The sequence below is a fragment of the Benincasa hispida genome, chromosome 7, assembly GCF_009727055.1.
Source record: "Benincasa hispida cultivar B227 chromosome 7, ASM972705v1, whole genome shotgun sequence".
Classification (NCBI taxonomy): Eukaryota; Viridiplantae; Streptophyta; class Magnoliopsida; order Cucurbitales; family Cucurbitaceae; genus Benincasa; species Benincasa hispida.
The window spans coordinates 44,844,818-44,861,476 of record NC_052355.1 but is presented as its reverse complement, the minus strand read 5'-3'; the positions used below and the strand labels follow the sequence as shown (position 1 = coordinate 44,861,476).

Here is a 16,659-nt window from a genome sequence, read left to right as displayed (position 1 = left end):
TCGTGAATTGAGTTGGACTCGAGTGAGTTCAAGGAGCATCAAGATGTTCGGGTTGTTGGCATTCTGTTCATTGCGTTTGAGTGTTGTTGTGGATACATTGTAGACTGATCGAAGGATTCTTGAAGAATGGTTCTTCAAAGGTACGCATACTCTATCCCTTGAATCTCTTGTAGCATGCTATAATTTCTATTTATGCATGACCTGTTAGTTTCCGCTTTAGATTATAATTGTTTGTGTTCAATTTGAATGAAATTTAGAACGATCCCTTCTACTACTCATGGAAATCCCCATGTATGATTTCCTTCAAGAGCAGCCTTCACATCTTTGTAACTCTCTGGTAGTGAGTTTAGAAGTATGAATGCCTCATTTTCTTCTCCAGTTTACAAGTATGAATGTCTTCACATCTTTGTAAATCTCTGAGGATATTCTTCTGAAATCATCTAGATTTTCAGAAAGAGTTTTGAAGGCATCCATCTTGTATGTAAAGAAACGTTCTTTTAGATAAACTATATTGGATAGATCTTTAAATTGATACAAAGATTCTAATTTTTTCCCAAATAGCATGAGGGGTTCCTCCATCTAAGACCTGTCTAAGATATTATCATTGAGATTCAAAATAATTGTACCATAAGCAACTTCATTCATTGTCTCCCTTTGATCTACTGTAAGTTCTGGTGGGGGTTTTGCAAGATCAAGAATTTCCTTGAATGCTCTTTGTTGACCAAGAAGAGCTTTAATTTTGGCCTTCCAAAACTCGAAATCTCTCTTACCATCAAACTTTTCAATGTCAAATCTAGCTACTACCTTCTTTAAGCCAAAACATCGGAATCTTGAGCTTCCAAGAACTGATTTCTTGAATTACTATTACCAATTTAATGGATTTTAATTTGTTTTGCAGAGGCCCAAAATGAAGACAACAACCCAAAGAGAAAAGATAAGAAGGTGATTCGATGAGTTATTTCAATGAAGCCACGTAGCAGGACAGATTACCACACGTTGAAGGTAAGATTGATGACTCTTCTTTACAATTTCAGCTTGTTTCAATTTAAGAAATCAGAAATTATCTTTTTGCTCTCAAACGCTCTTTAATGGTGATTCTCACAAAGGAAGATCATGCATTTATATGAAGGATGAAGAAGAAGAAGGAGAAGAAGAATTTATATTGGTTCGACAGCTATGGCCTACGTCCACTGTGAAACTGGAGCAATCTTATTACATGGATCAATTTTGAAGGAGATTAGAAAACCAAATAAGTATCTCAGGCTCTAATTCATTCACCTAGCTCTTTTAGATTTCAAATGGTGCTTTATATAGATGAAGAGTGAATTAGTTACACTGTTAAAATAGTCTTCTGACTTCAACACATTACAAACAAGATCGACTTGAGATTCAAATAAAAGTTTTAACTTCTCGTACATCCACAAACCATCGATTTCTTTCGATTTTCTCGTGGGAATCTTGACCAGGACGAAGACGAAGATTGTATGTAACTTTTTCTAAAAGGATATGCTGAAAAAAATCAAATTTTTATTTAAATCTCGGAGTATATCTCGACTGAGGACATAAAAAAACTATTATAACGAATTGCCAAAGAGAATGTTAGTTGTAGAGGATGAAAACTTTTGGAGGTTATTTCTGACCCTTCCATCTTTAAACATTTCCTACTAAATTTGTTTCATGTATACCATCCAAACTAAAGAAAATTTGGTTAAGTGTTCCGTTACTTCATTTTTTGGGGCAAGAGATTGCAAATCATGAAAAGATAGCATTCATGAGAAGAATTACACTCGGGCTCTCCAAAATGAATATGAGACAGATTACAAATATAGACAGATTTTAGGGGAGATCTAGATTGCCCGTTTTTGTGCTAAAACCATTAGAAAAAAAATGAAGAGGTTATACATTTTGTGCCTATGTAAGTTAAACAGTGTCCTGGTGGGAAGTCATGGGAGGTCCTGATGCTATTGCAAATTGCAGACCCCTGTGCCGTCCTGATTGTAACACAAAAGCAACTTGTGCTGCACCCAAAGCTGCAGCCTCCCGTTCCTCAAATTAGGACAAACATAAAAGGAAAAGGAAACATTTAATACAAAAATTTATCCTTGGTTTTAGTTAAGGATAATGTGGGAGTAATATGCACCTGTCGTCGTTGTCGACGTTGCAAGATGTTGACTGCACAAGCCATAATGTAACAGGGCAAGAGAAAACCAGCTGCTCGAAGCAAGAAAATCTGAATGGTATGGTTAAAACAATGTCCACAAGATGAGCGATGTCAATGATCTGTGAGAAAGGAAAACTACAGGAGATTGTTGTCCATTCCAGATTGAAACAATGAACTCAGACTTACAGAGAAGAAAGCGGACAAGTAATCATCGCCATCAGGATCTGTGACTTCAAGTGCGTGACGTAAGAAAAGTAGGATCATGAGCTGCCATATTGAAATCAAGCAAATGATGTTTATCCCAATTGATGGAAAAACCTCAGCAAACAGGTTCTTTACTCGATACATTTTCTATGAGAATATGAAATTGCAATGCCAATTTTGTATGAGTAATTTGAAGAGAAGTATGAAAACACCTTCAAATGTGAGGTATTAGCGCACTGGTGTATCAATATTGACATCACTTTTGAAAAGTGTATGATAATAGCAATTTTCTTGATTATACTACCGAGGTTTCTTATGTGCAGTATCAAACAACAAACTTACAATAAGAGCAGCTGCTCGACAAAATGCAGCTCCACTGGCATCGGAGGCAGCATATTCATCATACTCAGCTTCCAATAAATTATGTTCAGCCTCTGCAATAGCCAAAAGGCGAGGGTCGTGTAAATTCAAAGGGGTGCCAGTGATGGTCCACCCTCCCCTGTAGAAAAAAGAGTGCAAACAAAGAATAGAACGAGTTTAGCTTAATATCTTTGCATTTGGAAAGCTTACCACAATTTTTTAAGTAAGCAAAAAGTTTCATAAGATATCCTGAAACTTTCTGAAGTAAGAAAATTTGAAGCTTGTAAGGTACCCGATGTCAATAGACGTTTCTTCAATGCGAGGGGGAGGTGGTGGAGCTGTATAACCAGGTTGGTAAGGCTGTCATCATATGCAAGAGTATAAAATCAGATCAGCTGAAAATTCTAAAACTAAAACATTCAAAGGAGATGAATTGACAAACTGTACACTTATCATTTTAAAGTCTTAATCTTTTAATAGTCAAACTGTACCATTTCTTGACTTCATTTTTCAATGGAAATATCATTACCTAAGAAATGCTTTCCTTTCAGCTTAAACAAACCAATATGCTTTCATCAGATAGTGTCACAGCCATACGCAAAATATTAAATGGAGTAACAAATGTCACATAACAAGTTGAATGGACACATACACACATACATTTAATGAGAAACAAACTTTCATGGAAAAATAGGAAAGAATAAATAAGGGCAGTACAGAAACGATGACTCAAGAAAAGGAGTCCGTTCAAAGAAAGACACTCCAGTCCGAAAGAATCAAAACATTCTAATAATTACACAAAGCCTGGGAAGTAGAAACAACAAAGAAACATTAAATCTAACACCATCAGGCACCTCAAACCAAGGTTAATTGACACTTCTAAAAATTCTACTTTCTCTTTTGAGCCAAACACTCTACACCACAGCGAAGCATCAAGTTTGCCAAAAAGTCCGTCTCTATCCCAAAAGGGGGTGCAAAAACATCTCTTCTAATGCCCAAATGATTCCAAGAACTTAAAATAACCAAGTAAAATCAAGAATGTGAACATACCTGATGACAAATCTCACAAATTATATCCCCTTTCTCATTGCACCAAAGCTGTATACACTTCCGATGAGCATACTGAGAAAGCAACCGTTGTTAACATCTCATCTAAATCGTAATGCAACACAAGCAATAGAAGTATCATTAGATAAATTTGAGATAACCAAAAAGAAGGCAAACGTAAACAGGCTATTTACCATACGGTAGAACACTCCTACCAAACTTTCTCATATTTATGGCATTCACTTTAGCATATACATTTCATAGACAACTGGTTTCCATAAATTTCCACATCATCACCAACTTAACTAGCCAACCACAATGGCCAATGACAGCAATTTGAACTACAAAAAACAAGTAAGCTGCTAACCTCATGACACATATCAAGCTGGATAACCCCCATATATTTATACTTCAAATTATTTGTTGATCACTATGTAACCCCATTAGGAACTATACAATTTTCGATTTGCAACGAAACATTTAGCAGTGGCATAAATTTACAAAAAAAATTATGAAGTTCTATAATACTTAATTGAACAAGCATTTATACCTTAAGACTGCCACTACAGGCACAAGGAGTCTCCAGCTTCCTAATTACATCCTCATCCTGGCAAATGCGACACTCCGCTGTCTGAATCAATGAATCAGCCTCTCCATCCAAACCCTCATTTTCGTGTGCCCTCTCATCAAAATTGGAAGTGGAGGTTGAAGAAGATAAACCCACCGAATCGCTCGCCAAATCCCCACCAACCCGCAAGAGAGGAACAACCTCAGTCGGGTTGGGGACGGAATCAACGGGTGGTGGCCGAATTATTCGGTCCACATACAAAACGAGATGATCGCTCATAGCTCCACAAAAAGAAATGAAATGAAATACCTAAGTGGGCAAAAACAAACCTCAAAGGCTAGACGAATTCACAAGAAACAAAGAAAAGAAAGACCTAAAGGAGAAGAAAACAGAGGCGTACTAGTAGTAATTGGAGAAGAACCAGAATCCCCAGTGATCGCGCTGAGAACGCAGCGGACCGGAGGGATTCCGGAGCAGAGTTGAAGAGAGGAGGAAGAGAAATGAGGGATTAAATCGAATGGAAGTGGCTTCGATCAAATTGGGGGAAATCCAAGAATATACGTGTGGTAATGCAATGAAATCGGGCTTAGTTTCGTTTGGATTGAGCGTCGAAAACGGGAATTTTCTATAACATAATGTAATAGAAAGAATCTAATAACGGATTTTTAAAATTGTCGAAACGTTTGTTATCAATTATGATCAACGACCTCAAAGGACAATTTAGACACTTCCTAATTTATTGGCGCGTAAACAACCGGTTCCGGTTTCAACCATAAATATTTATATTAAATATTTAGTTTCATTCTCCTCATTTGTTCAAAAAAACAAATCAGCTCTAAATTTTTTTATTATTAATATTATTATGCAAAACAACTATTAATGAAAATAATTTCTATCTAAATTATTAATACTTTTTACCCTGAAAAATTTTCACAAATAGAAGAAGGTCAAACCATTTATAGAAATAGTAAAAAAAAATACTGAAAAACATTGATAGACTTCTATCAGTATCCATTATATAGTATCAATGATAGACTTCTATTTCTGATTGACACGAATAGACTTTTATCCGTTTTTATCATTGATAGACTTCTATCGACTTCTATCAACCTCTATTAAAGTATTAAATTTTACTTTTTTGTGTAAACAATTTCCTTTATTTTTATATATTTCCATGGCATCAATATATACATTTGATATGATGGATCATGCCTCCGTCCATTTCATTCCCTCAAATTGGGTCTCTTTTATATCTTGCTATTACTATCACAAGAACACTCCATTTCCATACCTTCGTCTCTCTTTAATTTCTTAGGTTTGAAAATGGGAAATTTCATTTTAATGTAAGGTGACATTAGCGTCAGATTTCAACAAAATTTTAAAAGGGTAATCATCTTACATTCTCAAGGTTAAAAAGAAGAATCATATCACCAAACACAGTACAAAAAAGTTATAACTTTGGTTTTAAATCATCTTAGTTGAGAACGTTTTAAGTTTTGGAACAATAAGTTAGTTTAAATTTCATTTATATGTTCTCTAGTTTGAGAGTGACAAAAATGATATGAGTAATATACAAAGCTGAAAAACTGTAGTTGGTAGTTAAGATGGGGAGAAATTGTGTGTTAAAATGATTTTACTAAAAAAAAATTGGGTGGGTCTTGATTTTTTTTTTCCAAGTTTAGGAATTTTTTTATATAAATCCTTGTGTTTCTTATTCTTGTTAGATTAATTTGTTTTTGATAGTTTCTCTATTTTTTTTTTTTAAGATATATTGTAATTAAAGTGTAGGGTGAGGGAATCAAACCTCAAATCTCGAGATCGATAATATGAACACTATAATAGTTGAACTATGTTCTTGTTGGCAAACATTTTTTTTAAAGGTATTGTGGATAATCTCTCTATTTTTTTGTTATATTCTGGAGTCTATTTATTATGTAATTCAATGTATTTAGGTTATCCTAATTATTCAATATAATATACCAAATCTACCCCCAACAATTAGTTCACCCCAACTGCACTGGAAAAAGGAATATATGAATTCAACTTTTGCGACAATGAAAAGCTTCTGCCTAGTTTGTTAAGATATTGGTATTTTAAATAAATAAATAAATAAAAACCACTTTTTTCTACCAATATTTGTGATTGCGTGGCAATAAATATGGAGATTTTTTTTAAGAATATGTAACGAGATAATCGAACTTCTCACTTCGAAATTGATAATACAAGTATTATACCATTTTTTATAAAAATTAAAATTCATAAAAATAAAAAGAACAATCGACAAATATCAATCCATTTTCGAGGATGAGGGATAGTAAGAGGAAATACAAAACTCTCTCCAAAAAGAATAAATCTCGGAAGAAAAAGTCAAAACTACTAGATCATGATTTTGTTCTTCTCTCCATAAATTTTACAAATGGATAACTATACCAGTTGAACAATATTCATTTTGACAATGTATATGGAGCACTTAAAAATATATGTGTCTTTCCCAATATAATAAACATGGAGCACTTAAGAGGTATTGTAATTTAAAGACATTTTTAAAGAAAGATTTGGTTGGTAAATGATCTAAAATGTAATTAAGTGATTGTGTTGTTGGTAAATTAATATCATTTAAAATAAACTATTATTTCATACTATGATTTGTCTTTTTAATATAATAGATATTATATGTTAGTTGAGTTGTATTCATTTTTTTCTTTTAATTTTTTAAGGTTAAAAAATATTTTTGGTCTCTGAACTTTCATGAATGTAACGATTTAGTCTCCGAACTTTGGTTTGAAATGATTTAGTCCCTGTATTTTCTTGTAACAATTTAGTCACTAAACTTTAGTGTGTAATAATTTAATCTTTATACTTTCAAATTTGTAACAATTTAATCTCTTAAGATAAAAAAAAAGTTCTTAAAATTGGTTGTCAATTTTTATTATTTTATGATGTAGATTGTAGAGCTTATATTTAATAAAAAAATATTGAGTATCTAATTAGTTTATTAATTTATTTATATAAGAAAGTTCAATAAATCTTCACACTTATGTCTATAACGGGGATGAAATTGTAACAAATTTGAAATTATAAGGACTAAATTGTTACAAATTTGTAAATACAGGAACTAAATCGTTACAAACTAAAGTTAAGAGATTCTATTGTTACTTCTATAAAAGTTTAGGTACTATAAGCGATTATAATATAATTTTAAACTACTTTAGAGTCGTAGATATAAAAATATTTTGATAAGGGACTTAATAAAAATTAGGTAACAATTAGGCACTCAATAATCCAAAGGAATCTGCCTATTTTTGTCTTTTTAGTTTTTGATGTAGGTTGTAGGACTTATATTTAATAAAAATATTGAGTCTCTAATTAGTTTATCAATTTATTTATATAAAAAAGTTCATTAAATCTTCACACTAATTTCTATTATAGAATGAAATTATTATAAATTTGAAATTATAAGGACTAAATTGTTACATACTAAAGTTAACGGACTAAATTGTTACAAATTTGAAAGTATAGAAATTAAATCACTATAAATCAAAATTCAAAGACTTCGTTATTATTTATATAAAAGTTTAAAGACTAGAAGTGATTTTAATTTAATTTTAAGCTACTTTAGAGTCGTAGATATAAAAATATTTTGATAAGAGCCTTAATAAAAATTAGGTAACAATTACGCACTCAATAATCCAAAGGAACCTACCTATTTTTTTTTTTTTTTTTTGTTTATTTTTTTTCCCAAGTTTCTAGCTTACAAGTTAGGTAGTGAATAACCCAAAAGATCCCCTCCTTTTAATATAAATCCTAGAAAAGGAGGTAATGTAACTACATTTTCACAAAATCTCTAAACATATATAATAAGGTAAATATTTAAAAAAATAATAATGGGTGTGACATAGATGTGTGGCTCTTTTCCTTTTATCACTTTGTATTTAAAAATCAAATAGATACAAATTTTAAATTTTGGAGATTGAATTTATAATTTAATATAATAATATAACAACCATCATCATCTTAATTACCATCTCTTTAGACTTCTAATTTAGAATTTATTTAAGGAGGTTATCATAATGTGTATGTCAGTATTACATTGTTGAAAGCATGAAATTTATATCCAATGATTATTATGATATATGTAGATTTTTGAGTTTATGACAGTGATGCACAATAATAGAGAGGATGATTTTTCTCATAAAATACTACAACAAAAGTGGATTTACATAACATATTTGTCAAGCAAGTAGGAAGAGATAGAAAAAAGTGTCATCAATGCCAAAAAAATGGAAGATTTTTAAATTTTTAAAAATTTATGACAATTTTTAAGTGTCTTCGATCTATGATAATTTTTAAAAATAATTAATTTATAAGTATATTTTTATTTAAGAAAAAAAATTGTCAGGCGTGTTTTTTGCAAAAAAAAAAAAAAAAAAAAAAAAGTCTTTTGTATCTTAAAAAATTCATGATAGTTTTTCAATATCATCCATCTATGACTTTGATTAACTGTCAAAAATATAAATAATTATTTATTTTACAAATAAATTTAAAATGAAAATGAAAAATAGAGAGAAAAGGAAATTTAACAATAGAAATAAAAATAAAATAAAAATAAAAAGACAAACATTCAACCTAAAATCTTAGGACATTTTAAAATAATATAATAATTATAGATTTTTTTAAACCTACTATTTTAGAGTTTAAATATATGTTAAAATCACTTTGGTCCTGATGAGAGTAGCAATTATTGACCAACTTCTAGAGATCAAATGGAGAGCCAAAACCAGCTTCAATCTTCACAGGTTCCAGTTAAAGGCACCACCTTCTTAAGAACTTGTAACAATGGAATCAATGCATTATCAGGTAATTCTATTTTTCCCTCTAAAAATCTCTCTCTATGTTGTTATATATATATTGATGAATATATTTAAAACAAATATAATGTTACCGTTAGCGTTTCATATTTTTATCAATTTTGGGTCATTAATATTTGGTAAAACTAGATTTAAGAGAATTTAAAACAAATCACTTTTCAGTTTAGTTGGTTTCTCAAGTCTAGCTTTTTAGGGAAAGATTTAGAAAGACGGATCTTTTGAGATTAACTTCTTAAAATATCTCATACTTCTACAAACTAACTATTAAAATTAAGCTCTTCCTACTTTTCTTTTACACACAAATAAATTTCTTTTTAAAGAAAATTAGCCACATCACAGTTTTTTATTTCATAACTGCCCGGTTGCAAATCCTGACAACACCTAATTATTTTTTTACTAAAATTCATATTTTATTCCTATCTTATAATACTTTTTCACATTTAAGTTAACTGAAATTTAACAAAAACTTATTTGTTTTATTTTTTGCAGCTATTAGTAATTATTTTACCATAGAAATTATAAACTGATGCAAAACATAAGGATTCAAACTAATTACAACATTTATTTGCTATATTATAAAAAGACTTTTGTCATTTATTTAAACTATTCATTTTCTATCCAAAGTTGTAATATTACTCTTGCAATTTTATATTCCTAAGTATTGGGTGTGTTTAGACTTCATTTTCTCGAAGTGTTTAAAATGGTTAAACGAAAATTTTAACTGTTTTTTCTGTGTTTGGTAAAATGGATTACAAGTTAATTTAAAACCAGTAATGGATTGGTTTTTAAAATCTAGCTTTTAAGATTGACTTCTTAAAAAATTTCTACTGCTTCTAACCAATTATTAAAATTCATATTTTATCACTACCTTATAATACCTTTTCACATTTAAGTTTAGAATTTACCACACTTATTTATTTGCTTCTACTAATGGGCAACTTAGTAGATTTGAAACCTTTATAAAATAAATAATTATTCTAAAAAAATCAAGATTTATATTATTCAAAGTAATATTGCAATTTCTAAAAGAAAATGACACAATTTAGATATATATATATATTTTAATTAATCTCTTTTTTTTATGGGTTTGAGGGGAGAATATATTATTGTCAAACCAAGAATAAATTTTGATTTTGATTTTAGGCTTTACTAACTTGCTTTGCAACAAGCACAATTTGTTATGGTACCATGACAATTCTAGGATATCTAATGTATGAAAGAAACACTAGAGTCTCAAATAACCTCGAATCTCCCCAATGACAAAATCAACACTAAAGTTGCAATTTTTACTGCATTGATCAATCCTCTAGCAAAATATGCAGCCATAATAAACCCAATTGCCAATGCCATTGAAGATGCATTTCCTTGTCGTAGAACTTGCATGATGAAGACCATTGTGATAAGAAGTTTACGTCTTCTTACTACACTTATATTGGCTATGTCAATTCCATTTTTTGGCCATGTGATAGGCCTTTATAGGACCTTTCTTGAATGTTACTACTTCCATTGTTACCTCAAGATTAAGCCATCTACCCACAAATTTAGATGGGAGTTGATGGTGATTATAACGATTGTGTTGATGGGGTCTTCTATTGGATCAATCGGAACTTATTCTTCTATAAGAAAAATTATTAAACAACTTTGATTCATAAGATGGTATGTTGTTCTATCTTTTATATTTTATATAGCAATTTTTAATATATGAAACTTTTGGAATATTGCTTTGTAATGGAACTTTTATGGTTAAGAGTATGTGTACTAGTAATCAGTTAAATGATGGTCTTCAACCTTTGTTTAGTTAAAAGAAGATTCGACCTCAAACAAGTGAGTATTTCAAAATGAAATATATGTCTTTAATTACAAGAAATTTGTGCTTTTCCGACGACAAAAAGTGTTAGAAAAGCTATTCCATCATTTTTACCGTTGGCAAAGTTGTTGGAAGAACCACATTGGAAGATGTTCTTCCGATGCCTGAATATGCAAACATAAGGAAAGCTAGTTCATCCAACGCTAGTTTAGAATTTATTTTTTTTGGTGGATATATTGAATATAACTCAATGAATTAAGAAATTCCATACTATTCCTAAATGTCACGTGTGAAGGGGGGAAAATCCCCACTGCTACATTGTTCAACTATATACAGTAGTAGGAGTTAACATAATTCATATTTACTTCTTATGATATTTATATCCATAATTTATTATATATATATATATGAATAGCTTAATCATTTTAATTATCCTCACCTGACACATAATATGTGTATATTTGAGAGTGATTTAAAAATTGTTAAATTATTCAAAATCAATCCAAAATACACTTTTAATCACTAAAAATTAATTTGATATTTAATTTATACTTTTAAATGCCATTTTATATCATCAAAATCGATTACTCCCAAACATGCTCTATAATTTTAAGAATATAGCAAATTCATTAGCTTTCATTTAATAAATTTAGAGAAATTCAATTTTTACCCTTAGACTTGTCGTGTATGTTGTTTCGATTTTCATAGTTTCAATTTTACCAAATTGAACCTTAAACTTAGCTAAATATTGCATTTCCATTGTCTATTCAAGTTATGCTAATCCAATAACTAATTATTTTAACAAATTAAAAAAAGTGTAAAAATTATCTCTATAAACTCCCTAATTCCAATAATATCAATTTTGGACTATTTTATTTATTTATTATTTTTAAATGAAGGAAAATTAGCTAAACAAAATCCTAAGCCTCCTCACAGATAATAGAAGAGAATCAAACTGGCAGCCCAAAAGAATCCCAAATAACTTCTTCAAAAAAGAAGAAAGATTTACAAAAAAACCACAAAATTACAATAACACTGTTGTGCAAGCAAGTCGATACATTGCCCCATTCGTTGCTCTCAAACACCAAACAAAAGACATAACCTAGACAGTTTCAAACAAGGAGGCAATCTCCTCCACTAAGTTATATATCTATCCATATCAATTTTAGGCAATTTTTAAATTTGATCAAGAAATTAATTATCAAGTAATTTTGCAATAACTCAAATTTTAAGAAAAATGAACTCTAATATTGTTTTTCGTTGAATTCTTATCAAATTTTTACCATACATGTTTTATTATTTGTTGAAATTGTATAAGAATTTTTTTTAGCGAATTGCAGTACTTTTTCAAGCTTATGGTTAAGATGGTTACACTTATCTAAATTTGCAATTAAAGGGCTATGATAAAAATTATGCAATTAGACCAATATAAAAGTAAATTCAAATCATCCCTAAAATTTAACTTAAGAAGGTTTTGTTGTTTAATTCTTTAATCAAGCAAATAGCTTAAGAAATATGAAATCTCAACCAGGGGTGGTGGCGCAGTTGGCTAGCGCGTAGGTCTCATAGCTTAGAGTTATCCTGAGGTCGAGAGTTCGAACCTCTTTCACCCCATTATTAAATATTTTACGAATAAAATAATGATTTTAGATTAAGTTATTTAAGCCCAAATCTCAACATGGGGTGGTGGCGCAGTTGGCTAGCGCGTAGGTCTCATAGCTTTCAAGAGAGCAATCCTGAGGTCGAGAGTTCGAGCCTCTCACCCCATTATATATTATATATATATTTTTTACTAAATAAAATGAAATAGTGATTTTAGATCATATTATTTAAGCCCAAATGTAAAATATTAAAAACATGCTTACTTATGTGAAAAGTCATGAAATTAAAAACCTGGCTCTTGATGGCAAAAATAAACAAAAAAAGAAAAAGTATAGAGTTGTTGCTTTTGTTTTATTTATTTATTTTATTAAATACCATTTTATCCCATCTTTGAAATATATTTATTTATTTTAAATTATTTATTTATTTATAACACCACATATAATATGTTATGAGACCAAAGCTCAAAGGGATCATAGTATATTGTTTCACAAGATCTCACTTTTAATTCATAGAAGGGATGAAACATATTTTTACTAAATTTTAAATTTAGTCCATCATGATTAATTTTAATCTTTTGTTTATTAACAAATCTTAAATTTAGTCAATCAAAGTTAATTTGAGCTTTTATATTTTTAATAAATCTTAAATTCAAATTTTTAGATTTTTTTTTTATAGTCATCAAAATGACATTTTTTTATTTTTAGATAAATCTTAGTCCGTCAAAGTATAGTTATCAAAATGACATTTTTTTATTTTTTATTTTTTTACAATATACCTTTTAGATTTTCAATTTCATGTTTTTTCCTATTATATGCAACCATGCATTTTAAGGAGCTTTAGAAAATTTTCTCTTAAGTCTCATATTTTTAATCTTTTTTATGTGACAAGAATGATTTATCTACACTAGATTCGAGTTGTGTTCGTGATCATGGTAAGATAGGAGATGACATGAGTTGGTATAGTATCAAAACAATCAAGTATTTAATGCTGTGTGATCCAAATTCCAATTTTTTTGGATTTGATCAAAGGATTTGTTATTGAATTTTTGGTTATGGGCTCTATTGTCATGTAAGGCGACGTGGAAGAAAGTTGAAGGTAAAAGTGGTATGAACTAGATTTTAAGAATCATAAGTGCACGTTGTAAGTTCATGTTTAGTTCTTTTACTTTTTTTTTTTTTTAATGAAAATATGGGAGATTGAAGAGGGGAGACAGTCAACCCATAGATTGTTATAATCTCCAATCCTTATTAATCTTTGTCCAAGTCGTCTCATAGAAAGGATGTGAACTTACTGACGGTGAAATCAGTTCTCAATGAGATTCCAATGTGTTTTCATTGGTTTGACTCGTGGGCTATGAGTTGTGTTTTTATTTATGAGTAACTCATTTTTTTATAATGTCTAGTTTGTCTTGTTGTCAAGGATAAACCTATTCTTGTGATTTTAGTTTATTCATGGTCTTAAAAAAAATTAAAATGTTTAAAATATTAATTTCGATTTTTTTGTATAATGGGTCACAAAATATAATTACATTTTAAAAAAAAGAATATGGTGATCTCTGTTCATATAGGGGTGGTGGCGCAGTTGGCTAGCGCGTAGGTCTCATAGCTTGAAGAGTTATCCTGAGGTCGAGAGTTCGAGCCTCTCTCACCCCATTATTTTTTTTACGAAATAAAATGAAAGAGTGATTTTAGATTAAATTATCTGAAAAACGTTTGGTGATTGATGAACTAGGGTGTGGCCGTGGAAATGTTAAAGGATGCCAACGGCGATTGGTTAGGAGAAGAATTGATGGATTTCGCTTGACGACATTGTTTTGGCCTTTTCATCCTCTCAGTCTGTTTGAGAAAAACGTTGTCAAACAATAATTTTTGGTTGAATTGAAGAGCATCGAAGTGGAGTGAGGAAATAGGAGAAATTGTTATAATCAACACCCAAATTTTAATCTTTTCGAATTTAACATCCTTTTAGAAAATTCATTGAGATAATTGTTTTCAGTCTATCTAGATCGATTACCGAAATTTAGATAAAAACTTCATTTTGCATCCTATTGAATGTTTTTAGCCTTCTCGGTATAATCTTGGACATGATTGACACCGATATTCTATATATTTTCCAATACTTATTATTTTTTTTTTTGCAAAGTTTGATACTCTCAAAATTTAAAAATCACAACACAATCTGTTGGGAATGCGGCCAAAGTCTTGATCATGGGTAGGGATGACAACTATCTTCATTGGTATGAGGTTTTTTAGGGTAAAACCAAAAGCAAAACACATTTGTTGGGGTTTGCCAAAATATTAGAAGTGCAATTTGTCCCACATCGGTTAAATTAAAGAATGAGAATGAGCTCCAAACCTAGTTGGAGAGTGGGAAAAATTGCTCTTATAATTGGGATCCGGGAGAGAATTGTTGTAACATCCTGCTTTTTTTTTTTTTTTTGTAATTAAGTTTTTTTTTAATTATTGTTGGCTACTTGGATAAATTATATGAGATTTATGTTTTTTTTTTTTTTTACCAAGCTAAAATATGATTTAATTGTTTGGAATTAAATGAGTTTTATTTTGGCTTGTATTTTGGGAGATTTGGTTATCTATCGAGATAATTAAATGTGTATATTAGATTTTTTTTAAGGAAAAGAAAAATATATATATATAAGTTGGGAGATAATTAAGGAATTTGTTTTTTAAGGGAAAATGAAGAGTTTAATTTGGTTATATATATATTTGTGGAAAGGTTAAAGAAATGAGAAAAGGAAAAAGAAAAAAAAAAGTAAATTTTCTTTTTCTCTCTCTCCACACGCAAGCAGCCCCCTTTTCTCTCTTTCTTCTTTTTTTTTTTCCTTCCAACCCTAACCGCCGCAAGAAACCTCACCTCATCGTGACCTCCTCTCCAGCGCCGTTGCAAACAGCCTCACCTCGCTGTTCCGTCGACGCCGCGAGCAGCACCGCCAACCTCGCCGTTCCGTCAACGCCGCGAGCAGCGCCGCTAGCCTTGTTGTTCCGTCACCGCCGCAAACACCACTGTCTCACCACTATGCCAGTCGACCACCGCTCGCCTCGCCGACGTCAGCCCCGCCGTCCAGTTTTGCTTCTACCACTGTTCGCCCGCCACTGCCTTTTTAAGATTGGGTAAGTTTGGATTGTTTTGGGCAAAGTTTGGTGTTGAGTCTTTTTAAAGTGCCTCTTGGTGTTGGAAACGATTTTAGTGTTACCCATTGTGTTGACTTTCGGGATTTGGATTTCGAGGCGTTGCTAACAAAGAAAGGACCATTCTTTTCATCGAAGAGTTTCAGTTTTGGTAAGTTTTGTGTAAACTGGTTGGTTATTCTTTTGGATTGAGAGTAATAGTGGAAAAAAAAATAAGTTATTGATTTTGGAATTAATTCTTGATCAAATTGGCTACTTGAATCAAGTTTTGGAATTTGTCTTGGATCAAGCCACAACTTTGGGTTGATTCAAGTTTTCCAAAGGTTTTAAGGAATTATTTGCTTGGAATTTTGTGACAAAATTGAGGTAAGTGATACTATTACTAGTGCCTTCGTGCCAGGCGATCTAGATTAGACCTATCAAGTTACTTGGTTGACTCTGGAGCATGATTTTGTTTCATATTATGTTTTGCTAGTTGCATGGTGGTTGCAAGTATTATGAGCATGTTAAAATTATGATCAGTACTGATATTATGTATGTGATGCATGAATAGACCAGTAGAGCGGTTTATTGTCTTGCCTTGACGTGTGTTATTACTATGTTTGATGGTATGCTTACAGGCCGCTAGACATGCGTGAGCCGACAGGTTTACGTTCATGTTACTTTTATTTTCATGTTTCATGTTTTGACGGTGTGCCTACGGGCCACTAGACATGTGTTTCAAGGCAAGATAGTACGTCTTTTGGTTTTCCTTTCGTCATCAAAAACCGATGTAACTACATGAGCCACGGGCTATTTTTTTTTTTTTTTATTTGCTCATGGATGCATAGTCTGATCCCGGTAATGGGATCACTTACTGAGTATTTTATACTCAACCTTTATCCTTATTTTTT

General features: G+C 30.9%; 1 protein-coding gene, 1 long non-coding RNA gene and 2 other non-coding genes across 5 annotated transcripts; 3 read left to right on the top strand and 1 right to left on the bottom strand.

The window, feature by feature from the left end:
• Positions 1-425: 425 nt before the first annotated feature.
• Positions 426-1,415, top strand: LOC120081276. 2 transcript variants are annotated; one of them, XR_005482757.1, is made up of 3 exons: positions 426-664; positions 899-1,002; positions 1,130-1,415. It is a non-coding gene; the product is annotated as an uncharacterized LOC120081276 (long non-coding RNA). The 2 variants fall into 2 exon arrangements; XR_005482756.1 differs by lacking the exon at positions 426-664 and having other exon boundaries at positions 671-1,002.
• Positions 1,416-1,703: 288 nt separating this feature from the next.
• Positions 1,704-5,034, bottom strand: LOC120081275. The gene is made up of 7 exons (XM_039036009.1): positions 4,323-5,034; positions 3,776-3,847; positions 3,018-3,085; positions 2,708-2,864; positions 2,348-2,428; positions 2,141-2,230; positions 1,704-2,046 (listed from the first exon to the last, which is right to left on the bottom strand). The coding sequence occupies exons 1-7, from the start codon at positions 4,617-4,619 to the stop codon at positions 1,921-1,923; spliced, it is 891 nt and encodes a 296-aa protein (XP_038891937.1). The 5' UTR covers positions 4,620-5,034; the 3' UTR covers positions 1,704-1,920.
• Positions 5,035-12,545: 7,511 nt separating this feature from the next.
• On the top strand, positions 12,546-12,629 carry TRNAM-CAU. Its single transcript is given in 2 exon segments — positions 12,546-12,583; positions 12,594-12,629. It is a non-coding gene; the product is annotated as a tRNA-Met (tRNA).
• A 1,557-nt stretch (positions 12,630-14,186) lies between these two features.
• TRNAM-CAU lies at positions 14,187-14,272 on the top strand. Its single transcript is given in 2 exon segments — positions 14,187-14,224; positions 14,237-14,272. It is a non-coding gene; the product is annotated as a tRNA-Met (tRNA).
• The last annotated feature ends 2,387 nt before the right edge of the window (positions 14,273-16,659 follow it).